At 44.7% G+C, this 14,569-nt stretch overlaps 1 protein-coding gene across 3 annotated transcripts; it reads right to left on the bottom strand.

Moving 5' to 3' along the window:
• Nucleotides 1-1,103: 1,103 nt before the first annotated feature.
• POLR2K (RNA polymerase II, I and III subunit K) lies at nt 1,104-14,557 on the bottom strand. Of its 3 annotated transcripts, none has more exons than XM_069957335.1 (4): nt 14,490-14,557; nt 7,616-7,685; nt 2,963-3,055; nt 1,104-1,287 (listed from the first exon to the last, which is right to left on the bottom strand). In XM_069957335.1, exons 1-4 carry the CDS (start codon nt 14,520-14,522, stop codon nt 1,265-1,267), a joined length of 219 nt encoding a protein of 72 aa, XP_069813436.1. In that variant the 5' UTR covers nt 14,523-14,557; the 3' UTR covers nt 1,104-1,264. The 3 variants fall into 3 exon arrangements, with proteins under 3 accessions (XP_069813436.1, XP_069813438.1, XP_069813437.1); XM_069957337.1 differs by lacking the exon at nt 14,490-14,557 and adding an exon at nt 14,436-14,458; XM_069957336.1 differs by lacking the exon at nt 14,490-14,557 and adding an exon at nt 7,778-7,864.
• Between the last annotated feature and the right edge of the window lie 12 nt (nt 14,558-14,569).

The raw sequence follows: 14,569 nt of genomic DNA on the forward strand, positions 1-14,569 counted from the left end.
GCACTGGATAACCCCTTTAATGGGTCTGCACATTTCTGTGCACATTTGCTGCAGATTGTTCTCCAGCAAGCCAGTCTAGAACATGTCTAACCTTAAAGGGGTAGTCCACCCAAAAAAAATTTCTTTCAAATCAACTGCTGCCATGAAGTGACAGAGATTTGTAATTTACTTCTATTAAAAAATCTCAAGCCTTCCAGTACTTATCAGCTGCTGTATGCCCAACAAGAAGTTGTATTATTTCCAGTCTGGAGAGCAGGAGGGGTTTTCTATGGGGATTTGCTCCTGCTTTGGACAGTTCCTGACATGGACAGAGGAGGCAACAGAGAGCACTGGGTCAGACAGGAAAGAAAACACCACTTCCTGCTGGACATACAGCAGCTAATAAGTACTGGAAGACTTAAGATTTTTTAATAGAAGTGAATTACAAATCTCTGGCACTTTATGGCACCAGTTGATTTGAAAGAAAAAATTTTTGGGTGGACTACCCCTTTAAGTTTAAAGCAAATGTACCATTTCCTCATGAGTGATCTTTTTTCCCTACCTTGTCGGTGTCGGCGTGGTCCTTTTTTCAAGATGCTGCTCAGTTTCCGTGCCGGTGTCTTCATGTGCAGTGGAGGCGTGCCCAGCGTCCCCAGTGTATTGATATCCCCTCCCCTTGGTGATGCGCTTCCATTACAATTAAGCCTGGCCACATCACAGAGGGGATATCGTTACACTGGAGGCACTGCATAGTGCAGCCCTTTGCACATGAAGAGATCAGCGCCCAGTGTACTGCACCACCTGGATAATTTACTTACGAAACAATACATTTGATTTAAAGGGGTTATCCAGAAGTAAGAAAAAACAAAAACAAAAAGCTACTTTCTGGCAAAAACAGCACCACCTCTACCCTCAGGTTGGGTGTGTATTACCAATTGCTTCAATGGAACTGAGGTACAGACCCACAACCAAAAGAGCAGTGCTGTTTCTGGAAGAAAGCCGCTGTGTTTTTCTAAGACTGGATAATCCCTTTAACAAAAAAATAAAGATTAAAATTAAAAATATAAATAGACACTTTTCAAAATAACTTTTTATTGTACAAGTAAAATAACCAGACAGAGAAATATCTTTTTAACATAAAAAATTTTATTACAAAGAATGTAATAATTTATATTGTCATGCCTCTACATTAGGTACAGTCCATTAGAGAAAAAAAAAAAAGTTAGCACAGATTAGAGAGAAAAAAAAAAAAAAAGAAACCCAGGGTTGTAAAGATTCAGAGTCTTTAACGCGCATCAAATACGACCACTGAGGAGTCATTAAGGAAAAGCAAAAAAGCAAACATATTCTGATTTCTAACTATGTGCATTATTAACCCCTTCAAGACCAAGCCCATTGATGCTCAGGTCAAATTAATGCAATGTTCCTCTCCGCCTTGTAAGAGCCATGGCGCTTTTTTTTTCCCCCACCTACAGGGCTGGTTGAGGTGTCATTTTTTGTGGCATGATCTCAAGTTTTTATTAATATCATATTGGTGTAGCAAAAATTTATTGTTTTTATCATTTTTTTCTGATATATATAATTTTTTTTTTTTTTTTTAATCAGCAATCCTGATTTTTTTTTTTCCATTTACGCCATTCACCGTGTGGGAACAATAATGTTATATTTTAATAGATAGGACAATTCCGCACGCTATGATATATTATATGTTTGTTTGTTTTTTTTTTTAAATAATTTTATTTTTATAATGGGCAAGGGGGAGTATATTAAACTTCTATTGGGGAGGGGGGGGGCTTTATAAGGGTTGTGGTGCAGCTGTGTGCAGAATCTGTTGCAGAAATTGTTGTGACTGAAAATACTCCTTTCAAGAAAAGATGGGTGCAAGTCACAACTAGAGGACCAACAGCTGCAGGATTTCTCTACCACATCACATGGCTATTAGTCAGTGTGTGCGGTCACTATTTTGCCCGCATGCCATGATTGTGACCAGCACCTGCCCCCTCTAATCTCTGACATACTTCTGAGATGTGCATGAGAGAGGGCTTAAAGGGATATTCCCATCCCAGCTAATATACTTATAGGACTCTTCAAGGTAAAAATTTTTGCAAATACATAGCTTATCAAACTTGTCTCCTCCTCCTAAGATGCTGATCTTTCCCTACCATTGACAGCTTGTTGTCTAGGAGATAGATAGAATGTAGCTTTATAGGGATATAATGAAAATATACAGTAAAAAAAAAAAAAAAAAAAAAAAAAAATTATATATATATATATATATATATATATATATATATATATATATATATATATATATATATCATCTAACCTGCAAAACCACTACATTTAAAGCAGAGTTGTGGTCGGTAACCTAGACAACAAGCTGTCAATGGGAGAGAAAGATCAGCATATCAAGAAGCAAGTTTGCAGAAATAATTTATATTTTAGATGAGATATACCCCTTTAAGTTAGTGCCAGCAAGCAGAACAGGTAGGACCTTTCATGCTTCCTGGACAACCCCTTTAAGAAGCATTTCTATTAGGATATGTCTAATGCGAGGTGGCTGGTTGCATCTGCCAAGGGTAATAGGGAAGTCCATTTTAGGCAGTTTATATAAGTAGAGATATGGGTCCTTGAGGTGGTATCCACAGGACACGCCATACATTTCTCAGATAGAAACAACCCTTTATAATGTATACCTAAAGATCTCTGTGCCAGTATCATTATAGAATGAGATGTATGTCAGCGAGGTGGCAATATAAGCATGGCTTCACAAAATAATTCCATAGCAGTTTATGCAGTTATTGGAGCCTAAGCCAGCAGTGGATTAAGCAGGAAGGAGAAGGATACATCTTTCTTTGAAATATCCCATTCCTTCTGTGGCCACTTCCATCCCGAACTCAAACTACATCCAAAACTTTATCAAATAAATCATCCATGTGTGACTGGTTACTAGTGACTGAAGTGTCCATCTATAAAAGGATACATCTCTTTGTCCTTTTCTTGTACATAATTCTGTATCCACATTCTCGACATCTGATGGGATCTCTGGCTTTGATTTCATTTTCTGCGTGACATTCTGGTAAAAAGGAAAAACAAAAGGAAAGACTTACATGGATGTATTAAAAATTAAAAAAAAGGTGGTGGGGGGGGGGGGGGGCATAGTAAAAAAAAGTATATGTACCCATTCCCATGTCCTTGCCTGCCTTTCCATTATCTCCCCAGCGCTAGCCTCCTGCAGCAACCACTGATGGATTGCCCGCTCAGCCAATCGGTGATAGGGACACCGCTGCAGTCACTGACTGGCTGAACGGGTAAATCCATCAGCAGGGTACACAACATGGTAGCAGCAGGAGCCAGGGACGTGACAAACCCAGAAGCTGCCTGAAAACAGCATTGGGCGGCTTTCAGAGTTCCATGAGTATGTATACTTTCTTTATCCCCCCGGCCTGCCTGTCATTTTTAAGTTTCTTGGGACTCTCTCTTTAAAAGGTGGTTTTCCGATTTAACCTAACTTGTCCCATATCCCCATTATAGGGGACAAGTATGAGACTGCAGGGAGTCTCCCCCTTCTGTTCGCCCCTGGGAAACTTTAGATTGGCACCCCATCTCCTTTTGAATGGAGCTACAGGTCGGACTGCTCCATTTATTCTTTATAGAGCCGCCAGAGATAGCCAAGAACACCACTACAGCAAGAGTCGGGGTGATGTTCTAGAGATCCCTAGGGACCCAGAGGTCAGACCCCCTGCAATCTCATACTTGTCCCCTATACTGTGGATAGAGGACACTTAAAAATAACTTGACAAACCCCTTTTACTTACAGAGGTATTATAACAATAATAAATTCACTATAATATTCTAACAGCTCCCCCTAGTGTTTAAGTGTCTTAAAACAGTCCTCTATACTGTACCCCCCCCCCTTCCTATATATATATGCACCCATACAACATATCAGTCTGTCATCATACTTAGTGGTCCAGGGGGGTCATCTGTTAGTGTTTAGGCTTTCACATAATCTGGCCAAATATTCATTTTTTCCCCAGACAACCCCTTTAAGAAGTATTCCTTCGAGCAATAACTGATCCTCCAATTCATAGGACAAGGGATAAGTGTCATAAGTGTCAGAGTAGCGGGGGTTCTAGAAAAAGACCCCAAGTGTTTGCTATGAAGCAGCAAGTACATCATGCATGCCGCCGGTCCTTTTGTTGCCAAAGTCAACCCTTGGGTAACTGCTGCAGCTCCCATGGAGAATGCTTGGAGTGGTGCAAATGTATGGTTCTCCTGTCCATTTATAACAGACAATAGAAGCCGCATCCTGGAGATTCCAGAGGGGCAGGAATAAAAACCTCTCACTTGGAAAGGTGATGAGCTGGATATTAAAATTAGTAAATTACTGCCTAGTGCAAGTAAACATGTGCCGTAGTACTACAAGTGCAATAATACCTTTAATACTATAGATGGCTACCATAAAATTTGGAAATTACCTTGTCCAAACAGCTCAGATAATGCACTAGCTATGTTCTGCAATGCCACTAGGTGGCGCTAATACCCCGTTATCTATCAGAATCTAGTTTAATTCAAGATCCTTTTGTATCATTGTTACCCTCCACTTTTAAATGGACTACAATGTCACTGCCTGTTAAGAACCTCTACCAATACGAAAATACTTTCGCAATATATATATATAAAAAAATGTAACTATAGAAATAATTTATTCTAAAAAGCAAAAAGTTCCAGATCGGCGTTCACGCCATTTGGAATTAGTGTGTTATGTAAAAATATACGACTCTCAGCTCTAGACATATATTTTTTTTTTTTACTTAAACACACTAATTCCAAATGGCTTGAATGACGATATATATATATATATATATATATATATAGCGAAAGTATTTTCGTATTGGTAGAGGTTCTTAACAGGCAGTGACATTGTAGTCTATTTAAAAGTGGAGGGTAACAATATGATACAAAAAGATCTTGAATTAAAGGGGTTATCAAGTGCTACAAAAACATGGCCACTCTCTTTCAGAGATAACACGACTCTTGTCTCCAGGTCAGGTGTGGTTTGCAATTAAGCTCCATTCACTTCAATGGAACTGAGCAGCAAAACCCCGCCCAAGCTGGAGACAAAAGTGGTGCTGTCTCTGGAAGAAAGTGGCCTTGTTTTTGTAGAGCTGGATAACCCTTTAAGGGTGCCTTCACACATACCGACTCGCAGCAAAAAACTCGCTGCGTGTTGCCCAGCCGCAGCCACTGATTGGCTGGGCGGCAGAGCAAGACGCCGGGACCCCATGCAGCCAGAGCCAAGTAATGTATGGAGACAGCGGTGCGGGACCGGAGCTGGAGCCGAAGGGGTTAAGGGGGCGGCTGCATTACATACACGCAGCGGTCTTTCAGACCAGTACTTTTATGTAGTGATAGGGGCCTTCCAGGACCTCGGCTCGAAGCAGAACCTCGCAGCGAGTTTTTTGCTGCGAGTCGGTATGTGTGAAGGCACCCTTAAACTAGATTCTGATAGATAATGGGGTATTAGCGGCACCTAGTGGCATTGCAGAACATAGCTAATGAAGACACGGGATAACAAGAAAAACTGTAACGAAATCTCAGCATAATGATAGTATGCTTTATAAAAGAAAGTATCACCAGTGAAAAAGAAGGATAGTTCTATTTGGAAGATACTGTAGCTCCGTAAGACATTTTTGCAGCAACTCTCCAGATATAACATCTATGATCAAGTGTGCCAAATCTATAAAGGACAGGACGGAGCCCCTCTCCACAGCCTCAACCCCGACGAAGGCAAACGCTTTTCTTTGCTGAAACGCATTGGTTTTTTGAGCCTCTACAGTGATCCTTAGAGTGAGAGAGTGACGTCACTCGGTTCCGTGAGCCCACCATCTGGGTACTGGCTCACATCGGCTTTTTTGTGGGGGATAGCCCAACTCTAACAGCCTTGGAGAGGAACTCTGCATACAGTAATAGTCTGACTGGACCTAGCCACGCTGACAATTCAGACTCTGCCTCCTACCACTACTACTCCTATTATTCATTATTTGAGCTTTTTGGACAAGGTAATTTCCAAATTCTATGGTAGCCGTCTATAGTATGTGAGGTGTGCATTCACTAAAGAGAGGTATTACTGCACTTGTAGTATTACGGCACACGTTTACTTGCACTTTATTACGCATTTAGTCCATTACATTTGGGAGAAAGGGCAGCTCACTCCCAGCCTAATAGCTGCAAGATTATCAGAGCGCCGGGCTCCTATACAGTTGTTTTTCTGTGGATATTATAGTTACACAATAGTGGTCAAAGATGATTAATACCCTCAGATGACAACTCCTGCATTTTTTTTTTCCTTTTTCTCTCCATCTCTCTTTGTCTTCCCCCATTTCCTCTGGCGGATCGCCCACTTCCCTTCCTCTTGTCTCCTAACCCTTTCTGTTCATGCCTTTCTCCTCTTTCTTTCCTGGATTTCTGTTCTTGACCTTCTACTTTTTGTGCTCCAGCGTCCGGTGCTGGAGGTTTTTCCTTTCTGTTTTAGTAGTTGAAAGTTACGAGGTTGGTTGTTGATGGGGGGATGGTCACCAGGCTTTCTCAATGTACTGGCAAATACGCTGGCCACACACCCTCCTGCTTTCTATAATGCGACTGTGCATATTTGTATGCCTACGTGTGTATCCCCAATGTTCAATTCTTTCTGCAATTTCTTCAACTTTCCTTTGTCGGAAAATGTGGTTGTAAAATAAAGAATTTAAAGTGACTGTACCACCAGGCCCAGGCAGAAGCACTGGACTCCATTAGAATCAATGGAACCCTATTAAAGAGGGGGTTGGATTTCCTCCCACCTCCAGTGCTTCAGCCTGGGCCTGGTGGTAGTCACTTTATAAATATAAAAAAAAAAAAAACCAAAAAAAAACCCTCCTTCATAGGGTTAACAGACCGATCCGTGCGGACGCGCCGACGGTCTCGCCTCGCTCCCTGCGGACGCGCCGACGGTCTCGCCTCGCTCCCTGCGGACGCGCCGACGGTCTCGCCTCGCTCCCTGCGGACGCGCCGACGGTCTCGCCTCGCTCCCTGCGGACGCGCCGACGGTCTCGCCTCGCTCCCTGCGGACGCGCCGACGGTCTCGCCTCGCTCCCTGCGGACGCGCCGACGGTCTCGCCTCGCTCCCTGCGGACGCGCCGACGGTCTCGCCTCGCTCCCTGCGGACGCGCCGACGGTCTCGCCTCGCTCCCTGCGGACGCGCCGACGGTCTCGCCTCGCTCCCTGCGGACGCGCCGACGGTCTCGCCTCGCTCCCTGCGGACGCGCCGACGGTCTCGCCTCGCTCCCTGCGGACGCGCCGACGGTCTCGCCTCGCTCCCTGCGGACGCGCCGACGGTCTCGCCTCGCTCCCTGCGGACGCGCCGACGGTCTCGCCTCGCTCCCTGCGGACGCGCCGACGGTCTCGCCTCGCTCCCTGCGGACGCGCCGACGGTCTCTCCTCGCTCCCTGCGGACGCGCCGACGGTCTCTCCTCGCTCCCTGCACCACTATAGCCTGTAGATAAGGCATCATCCCTCCAGTTATACATATATAGGGCTCAGCCCATATCCAGCGTGTAAGTAACATAATAACATGAGCCGGCGCCGCCCTCCTTACCTCCACATATATAAATCATAGGCTGCTGCTTCGGTGGAGGAGCGTCTTCCTTCGGGGCCTCCATACTGAGCTTTAAAACATAAGAAATAGAAGAATCATATAAGTTACCGCTGAGAAACCGATCAGAAACATTATAACACGAGAAATGAGCACCCCGCCTACCGGACAGAGGAATATGCCGAGCCGAACCGGTGACACAACACCGCAGCGTGCGCCCCAAGCCGCCTAGGACGCGCAGTTATGACGTAACCAGAGATCGACTGGACGGCGACGTCACAGTTATGGGCGGAAGTGCCGCGGTGGCCATTTTGGCTGTGGGTAAAACCTAGTTTGTATTGAAAACTTTATTTAAACAGTGTGGATGATTCTGATAAACAAGTGTTGCAGGAAATGTTGGAGCTATGTACATACAACTATTATTGTAATTATTATTATTACAGCAGACTGGCATGCAGTTTTGTATTTTACAGTGCTTTTACCTCTTCTGTGCATTTACTGACTAATTTTAGGCTATGTTCACATACACTGTCAAAATAACGGCCATTGTTTTCTTTGCTGTTTAATGGCGGCCGTTCAATAAAGATGTCTGTCTTTGACGGCTATTTTTTATAATGACTGCCATCAGTGAAAATCATTATTTGCGGACTCCATTATTAACCCCTTCAGGACTGGACTTTTTTTTTTTTTTTTTGCGTTTTCGTTTTTCCCTCCTTGTGCTTAAAAGGCCATAGCACTTGCATTTTTCACCTAGAAACCCACATGAGCCCTTATTTTTTGCGTCACTAATTGTACTTTGCAATGACGGGCTGAATTTTGGCATAAAGTACACTGCAAAATTAGCAAAAAAATAAATGTGTGGTGAAATTGAAAAAAAAAACCAAAAACACATTTTTAAAATTTGGGGGGCATTTTTATTTACGCCGTTCACCCTGGGGTAAAACTGACTTGTTATATATGTTCCTCAAGTCGTTACGATTACAACGATATGTAACATGTATAACTTTTATATTATCTGATGACCTGTAAAAAATTCAAACCATTGATAACAAATATATGTTCCTTAAAATCGCTCCATTCCCAGGCTTATAGCGCTTTTATCCTTTGGTCTATGGGGCTGTGTGAGGTGTCATTTTTTGAGCCATGATGTGTTCTTTCTATCGGTACCTTGATTGCGCATATGCAAATTTTTGATCGCTTTTTATTACAATTTTTCTGGATTTGCTGTTACCAAAAATGCACAATTTTGCACTTTGGAATTTTTTTGCACTTACGCCGTTCACCATGAGGGATCAGGAATTAAATAAACTTATAGTTTGGGCGATTACGCACGCGGCGATACCAAACATGTTTGTTTATTTATTTATTTTTATTTATAAAATGGGAAAAGGGGGGTGATTTAAACTTTTATTAGGGGAGGGGATAATTTATTAATAATACAACTTTTTTTAATTTTTTTTTTTACACATATACTAGAAGCCCCCCTGGGGTTAGGGTTATTCCCCCTTGGGGACTCCTAGTATATGCACACTGATCTCTCATAGAGATCTATGCAGTATTGTTATACTGCATAGATCCATGAGATCAGTGTTATATTGCTTTTGGCTGGTGCAGCCGAAAACAATAGAATGCCGAGTCGGGATCAGCGCCATTACGGCGCAGACCCCGGCCACTGCCAGATGGAAAGATCGCCCGTCTGTGACTATGTTGCGGGGGGGGGGGCTATCCACACCACTAGACACCAGGGATGGCTTAAATACAGTATTCAGATGCAGCTGTAAACTTTGACAGCTGCATCTGAATACTTAATTAGCAGACACGGAACGTGCCCACTAATAGCCGTGGTCCCGGGCTACAAGCGCCACCCGGGACCGCGGCGGTTCAGAGAGGGTTCGCCACGCGGCCCCCCTCTGAACTCCCCCACCCGCATGAGGACGTACAGTTACGCCCTTATGCGGGAAGGGGTTAATAGACATCTGCCTTTTACCGATAGAATTCAGAGCAAGTGCCAAGCAGTCAGGCTTGAACATGCACGAGCTGTGCTCCTCTCTATTGTGTACACATAGCCTGAAGGATTAGCAAACGAGTGCCGATCTGTGCAGTCAGTCCGTCTAAAATGGTCTCAAATAGTGCTAAGAGAATCTGTCAAAATGTTTTCATCCCGCTGCGAGTATGTAAACGCAGTGCCCCTTAACCCGCCACGGCCCGGTGAATACTTTACCCATCCGTGCTCTGACCTGCTTCTGTGGCCCCTGGCTCCCTGACATCCCACTCAGCCAACCAGTGGCTGATGTTGATTTCTGCATTGTATACACAACATAGATAGCCAGGCTGTTAATCCCACACTGCAGGTTCATTTTTCTGCAGATTGTTCCACCTGTGTGCATGAGATTTCTTAAAATTTTTCTGTCCTGTACTAAAATTCTGCAGTGTATATACAATTTGTGAACAATCCTCTAAGGGTGGGTTTACACAGATAGATTTATCTGACAGATTTTTGAAGCCAAAGCCAAGAACGTACTATAAACAGAAAACAGCTCATAAAGGAAAGACTGAGAGTTCTCCTTTTTTAAAATCCATTCCTGGCTTTGGCTTCAAAAATCTGTCAGATAAATCTTACTGTGTAAAGGCACCATATGGCTGGAAACACACACAGCTATTTTTGTGACAAAACCAGAAGTGGATTAAAATGGGATGGAAAATATAAAGGGAGGACTTGTGCTTCTGTTTTCTATTGGATCCTTTTCTGGTTTTGGCACAAAAAGTGCAGTGGTAGCTTTCCCTACAAAAACATGGCCACTTTTCCCCCTTTCTTGTCTCCAGTTTGGGTGGGGTTTTAAAAAATAAGTTCCATTGAAGTAAATGGAGCTTAATTGCAAACCACACCTGAACTGGAGACAAGAGTGGGGCAAAAGTGGCCATGTTTTTGTAGCGCTCGATAATGAGTCACCTGGGTCTGGTCATGTGACCTATAGAGCTTACAAATGTGAGGCTGGGCACCTAGTCATAGCAGCCTGTTAATGCCTCATTGTGTCTTAGTTGGTGATAGAGTCTGGTGTGCTTGCTGGAGAAGACTTCAGGACCAAAGGCCTATGGATATACAGGTCTGGAAAGGGTTCTACACAATGCATTCTTATGATGTTTGATGATGTGTGTGGCAATAGGATGTGTATTTCCTTGGCAAAAATCTGTACGGTTTGGACTTCTACACATCTGTAGGAGCATTGGGTCCACTGTCATGAATATACCTATTCTATTAATTAAAAGTGCTAGAGAGTCACACCAAATGTCTGCTGGTACAACATCAGTAGCTTCACCATATTCTCCACTTGGTATAGACTGTGTTGTGTGCCAGATGCTAAACGCCTCTGTGCTTCACTTCCTTACCGTGCACACCTCGGTACAAGGCTTCAATTGATGTCTTTTTAAAGGGAACCAATATTGGGCTCCCAGAACGGCTCCATGCACCTCACAGCTGGCTCTCCAGTGGAGTTGAGGGTTCCGGGCTTTGTGAACTTTATGTGTGGTAAAATGCATTTTAATACTGCATGTGAGCCATCTGGGCTGTGACTTGTCACAGCTCTGTCCTGTCAGCTCGCTCTGTGGGGTGATTAGCGGTCGCTAAGGGTCCTTCCACACATGGATATCTGACAGATTGTCTGTCAGATTTTTTAAGCCAAAGCCAGGAATGGATTTGAGGGGAAACCTTAGTTTTTCCTTTATGACCTGTTCTGTTTATAGTGTGTTCCTGGCTTTGGCTTCAAAAATGTGTCTGATATCTGTGTGTGTAAAAGGACACTTAATGGCCTACTTGCCTGTCAATCACCCCACAGAGCGTGCACAGACACATCTAGTTCATGGCTCTCCCCTTGCCTCGGTGACCCCACCGGAGAGCTGGCTGCTAGATGTGTGCAGCTGTTCTAGCAGGACAATCAGCATAAATGTGCTGATCGGTTCCCTTTAAAGGGAACCTGTCACCCCCCGTGCCGGGGTGACAGGCTCCCGACCCCCCGTTAGAGACCCCTATACTTACCTCATCCCGCCGGGTCCCGCTTCTGGATCCGGTCGGGTCCCGGAGATCTCAGCCGCTGCAGCCCGGCGCGCGCGCTGACAGATGAGTCCAACACCCATAGAGACTGACGGAGCGCTGGACTCTCCTGTCATTCTCTATGGGTGTTGGACTCATCTCTCAGCGCGCGCGCCGGGCTGCAGCGGCTGAGATCTCCGGGACCCGACCGAATCCAGAAGCGGGACCCGGCGGGATGAGGTAAGTATAGGGGTCTCTAACGGGGGGTCGGGAACCTGTCACCCCGGTACGGGGGGTGACAGGTTCCCTTTAACACTTTACAAATATTATCTATCTATCTATCTATCTATCCTGTCAAAAACAAACTGAACTACATATAGACATCAGCCATTACAAAGATACATATGTAATACGAGGAGTGAGGACCCTGCTTAAAATTTGAGTAAAGGGTTGGAGACAAAAGGCAGAGGGGCTAGGGTGCTTCAATGCTACAATGGTCCTGACTAGAGATGAGCAAACCGGGTTCGAGTCCATCCGAACCCGAACGTTCAGTATTTGATTAGCGGGGGCTGCTGAACTTGGATAAAGCTCTAAGGTTGTCTAGAAAACATGGATACAGCCAATGACTATATCCATGTTTTCCACATAGCCTTAGGGCTTTATCCAAGTTCAGCAGCCACCGCTAATCAAATGCCAAAAGTCCAGGTTCGGATGGACTCAAGCATGCTCCAGGTTCGCTCATCTCTAGTCCTGACATGTTTTATAAATGGGAAAGTGAATGTGAGTGAACCAACCAATGACTGTATACAGGTCTAAGTGCTTGGAGAAGGGGGGAGGATGACCAAGTTAGAGAACCTGATAAGTTGTTTGAAAAGTTGAGTTTCAAGGGCATGCTTGAAGCTTTGGGTATTGGAGGTAAGCCTGACATAGGTAATGTATTCTATAGATCTGGGGCAGCTCGTGTCCTGGACAGGCATGAGGAGCGGATTATGGAGGATGTTGTAAGTCATTAGTGGAGCGTAAAGTGCGGGTATAGTGGTAGACAGAGATTAGGGAGATGCAGCACAGAGGAGCGCTTTGTAGGTGAGCAGGGGGCATCTATTATGCTGTGCTGGATCTGGAGTTTATTATATTCTGTGCTGGATGGGGGGGGCATTGGTGTAGTGACTGGCACGGGGGGAGGCATCGGTGAAGTACCTGGAATGGGGTGGGGGGCATTGGTGTAGCTTTTAGGATGAACTGGAAAAGGAAAAAGGGTAAGGGCCCTATTCCACCGGACGATTATCGTTAATCGTTCGAATCTAAATGATGATCAATCGGTTGAATAGCAGTTAACGACTAACGACCGAACGAGAAATCGTTGATCGTTTAAAAAGACCTGGAACTATTTTTATCGTTGCTCTTTCGCAAATTGTTCGCATGGAATAAGACGTCGTTCAATCGTTCGCAGAAGTGATAAACGCAATAGCGACGACAAGACAACCACAAGAACGATAAGTAACTATTATTTTTCCATGTAAATGGGTTAATGATTTCAGGTCTTTTGTAATAGCGGTCGTTTGGATCGTTTATCGTTAACGATTATGCGAACGATCATCGTCCCGTGGAATAGGGCCCTAAGGGTAAGTAAAACAGAAGGAACTTTCCGCTGCGGAATCTCTCCTGTTTGTGTGCCATAGCCCGTCTATGGGAGAGCGCCCGCTCCTCCACACCCGCCGCTCTCCGCTCAAAGAAGTGGCATGTTGCTTCTCTGAGCGGAAAGCGGCGGTAGCGGAGGATCGTGCGTTCTCTCATTCATTCACATCGGGACACCGAGCACGGCGGGATTCCGCCGTATTTGCTTAGTGAGACATACCCTAATACTCAAACCAGGAATGAACCAGAACAATGAGAATTTTAGTTGATTAAACAGGAAAGGACAGATTTTAGAGATGCAGGTGACAAGAACATGAAAGAGATTGATTGTGGGGCGTGAAAGACTATCTCTGGGTCAAACATAACCCCAAGGCAGCGGGCTTGCTGTGTAGGGATTATGGTTGTACCATAAACAGAGATGGAAATGTCCGGTGGAGGGTGGTTAGAAGAGGGAAGCTCCGTTTTAGTAAAACGGAGTTTTAGATATAGGAAGGATATAGCATTGAAGATGACTGTCACTTGCGCTTTGAAGGAGTGCGGGGGTGATGCTACGGCAGGCGGTATATAGCTGGGTGTCATCAGCATAGAGATTGGATAGGTCGCAAGATGTTGAAGTGTTCCTGTCAAGAACATCCGCTTCCGGATCAGTGGCAAGATCTGGGAGTTTGGGTCTCCATGGATATGGGCATGCAATGAGGCCATAATGCATGCGACTATTTGATCTGCCAGGGGTTATGCGCATTATGGCCTCATTGCTTGTCTGTATCCACTGGACAATACTTTGGAGACCAAATTGTCTCAGCATTGACCGCACACTTAACCAATCACTGGCCGCCTCACTGTCCTGCTTCAGTCAGCGACTGGCAGAGTCAGGCAACATGCCAGGACCCCCAATGATCTCATGGATAGGTATCCCAAAGCTCTTGTCTGGAAGGACTGGCCGTGTGTGTACTTGGCCGCCATTCATTGTCTATGATGAGAAGCGCTCCAACGGACTAACACCTTGGCTGCTCCCCATTATGAACACGATAACCTTAGGTTTCTGTTGCGGATTCCACAATGGATTTTTCTGTTTGGTAAATCCATTATGTGCATGTCCCACACTTCTATGGTGATGGCAATAGTTCTGACCATGTCCCAGTTCCTGTCATTCTTGCCTACCTCAGTTTTTCTTGAAATCTACATGTCTGAACCTGCTGAGAGATATACACCTACACAGTGCTTAATGGACGCCTTCCATCCCACCATTTTTCCTGTTGAGCACCTGAGGTAACTCTTACCACCTTTTTAGCCAC

The sequence above is a fragment of the Dendropsophus ebraccatus genome, chromosome 2 (assembly GCF_027789765.1).
Source record: "Dendropsophus ebraccatus isolate aDenEbr1 chromosome 2, aDenEbr1.pat, whole genome shotgun sequence".
Lineage (NCBI taxonomy): Eukaryota > Metazoa > Chordata > Amphibia > Anura > Hylidae > Dendropsophus > Dendropsophus ebraccatus.

Excerpts from the sequence above, each read along its gene's own strand:
- POLR2K (XM_069957335.1), bottom strand. The coding sequence starts at position 14,522 with ATGGTGGGATGGAAGGCGTCCATTAAGCACTGT. Across the intron at positions 7,686-14,489 it reads AGGCGTCCATTAAGCACTGT|CTCAGTATGGAGGCCCCGAA; the intron begins GTAGGTGTATAT and ends TATGTTTTAAAG. Across the intron at positions 1,288-2,962 it reads CAAGAAAAGGACAAAGAGAT|TGGTCGTATTTGATGCGCGT; the intron begins GTATCCTTTTAT and ends ATGACTCCTCAG.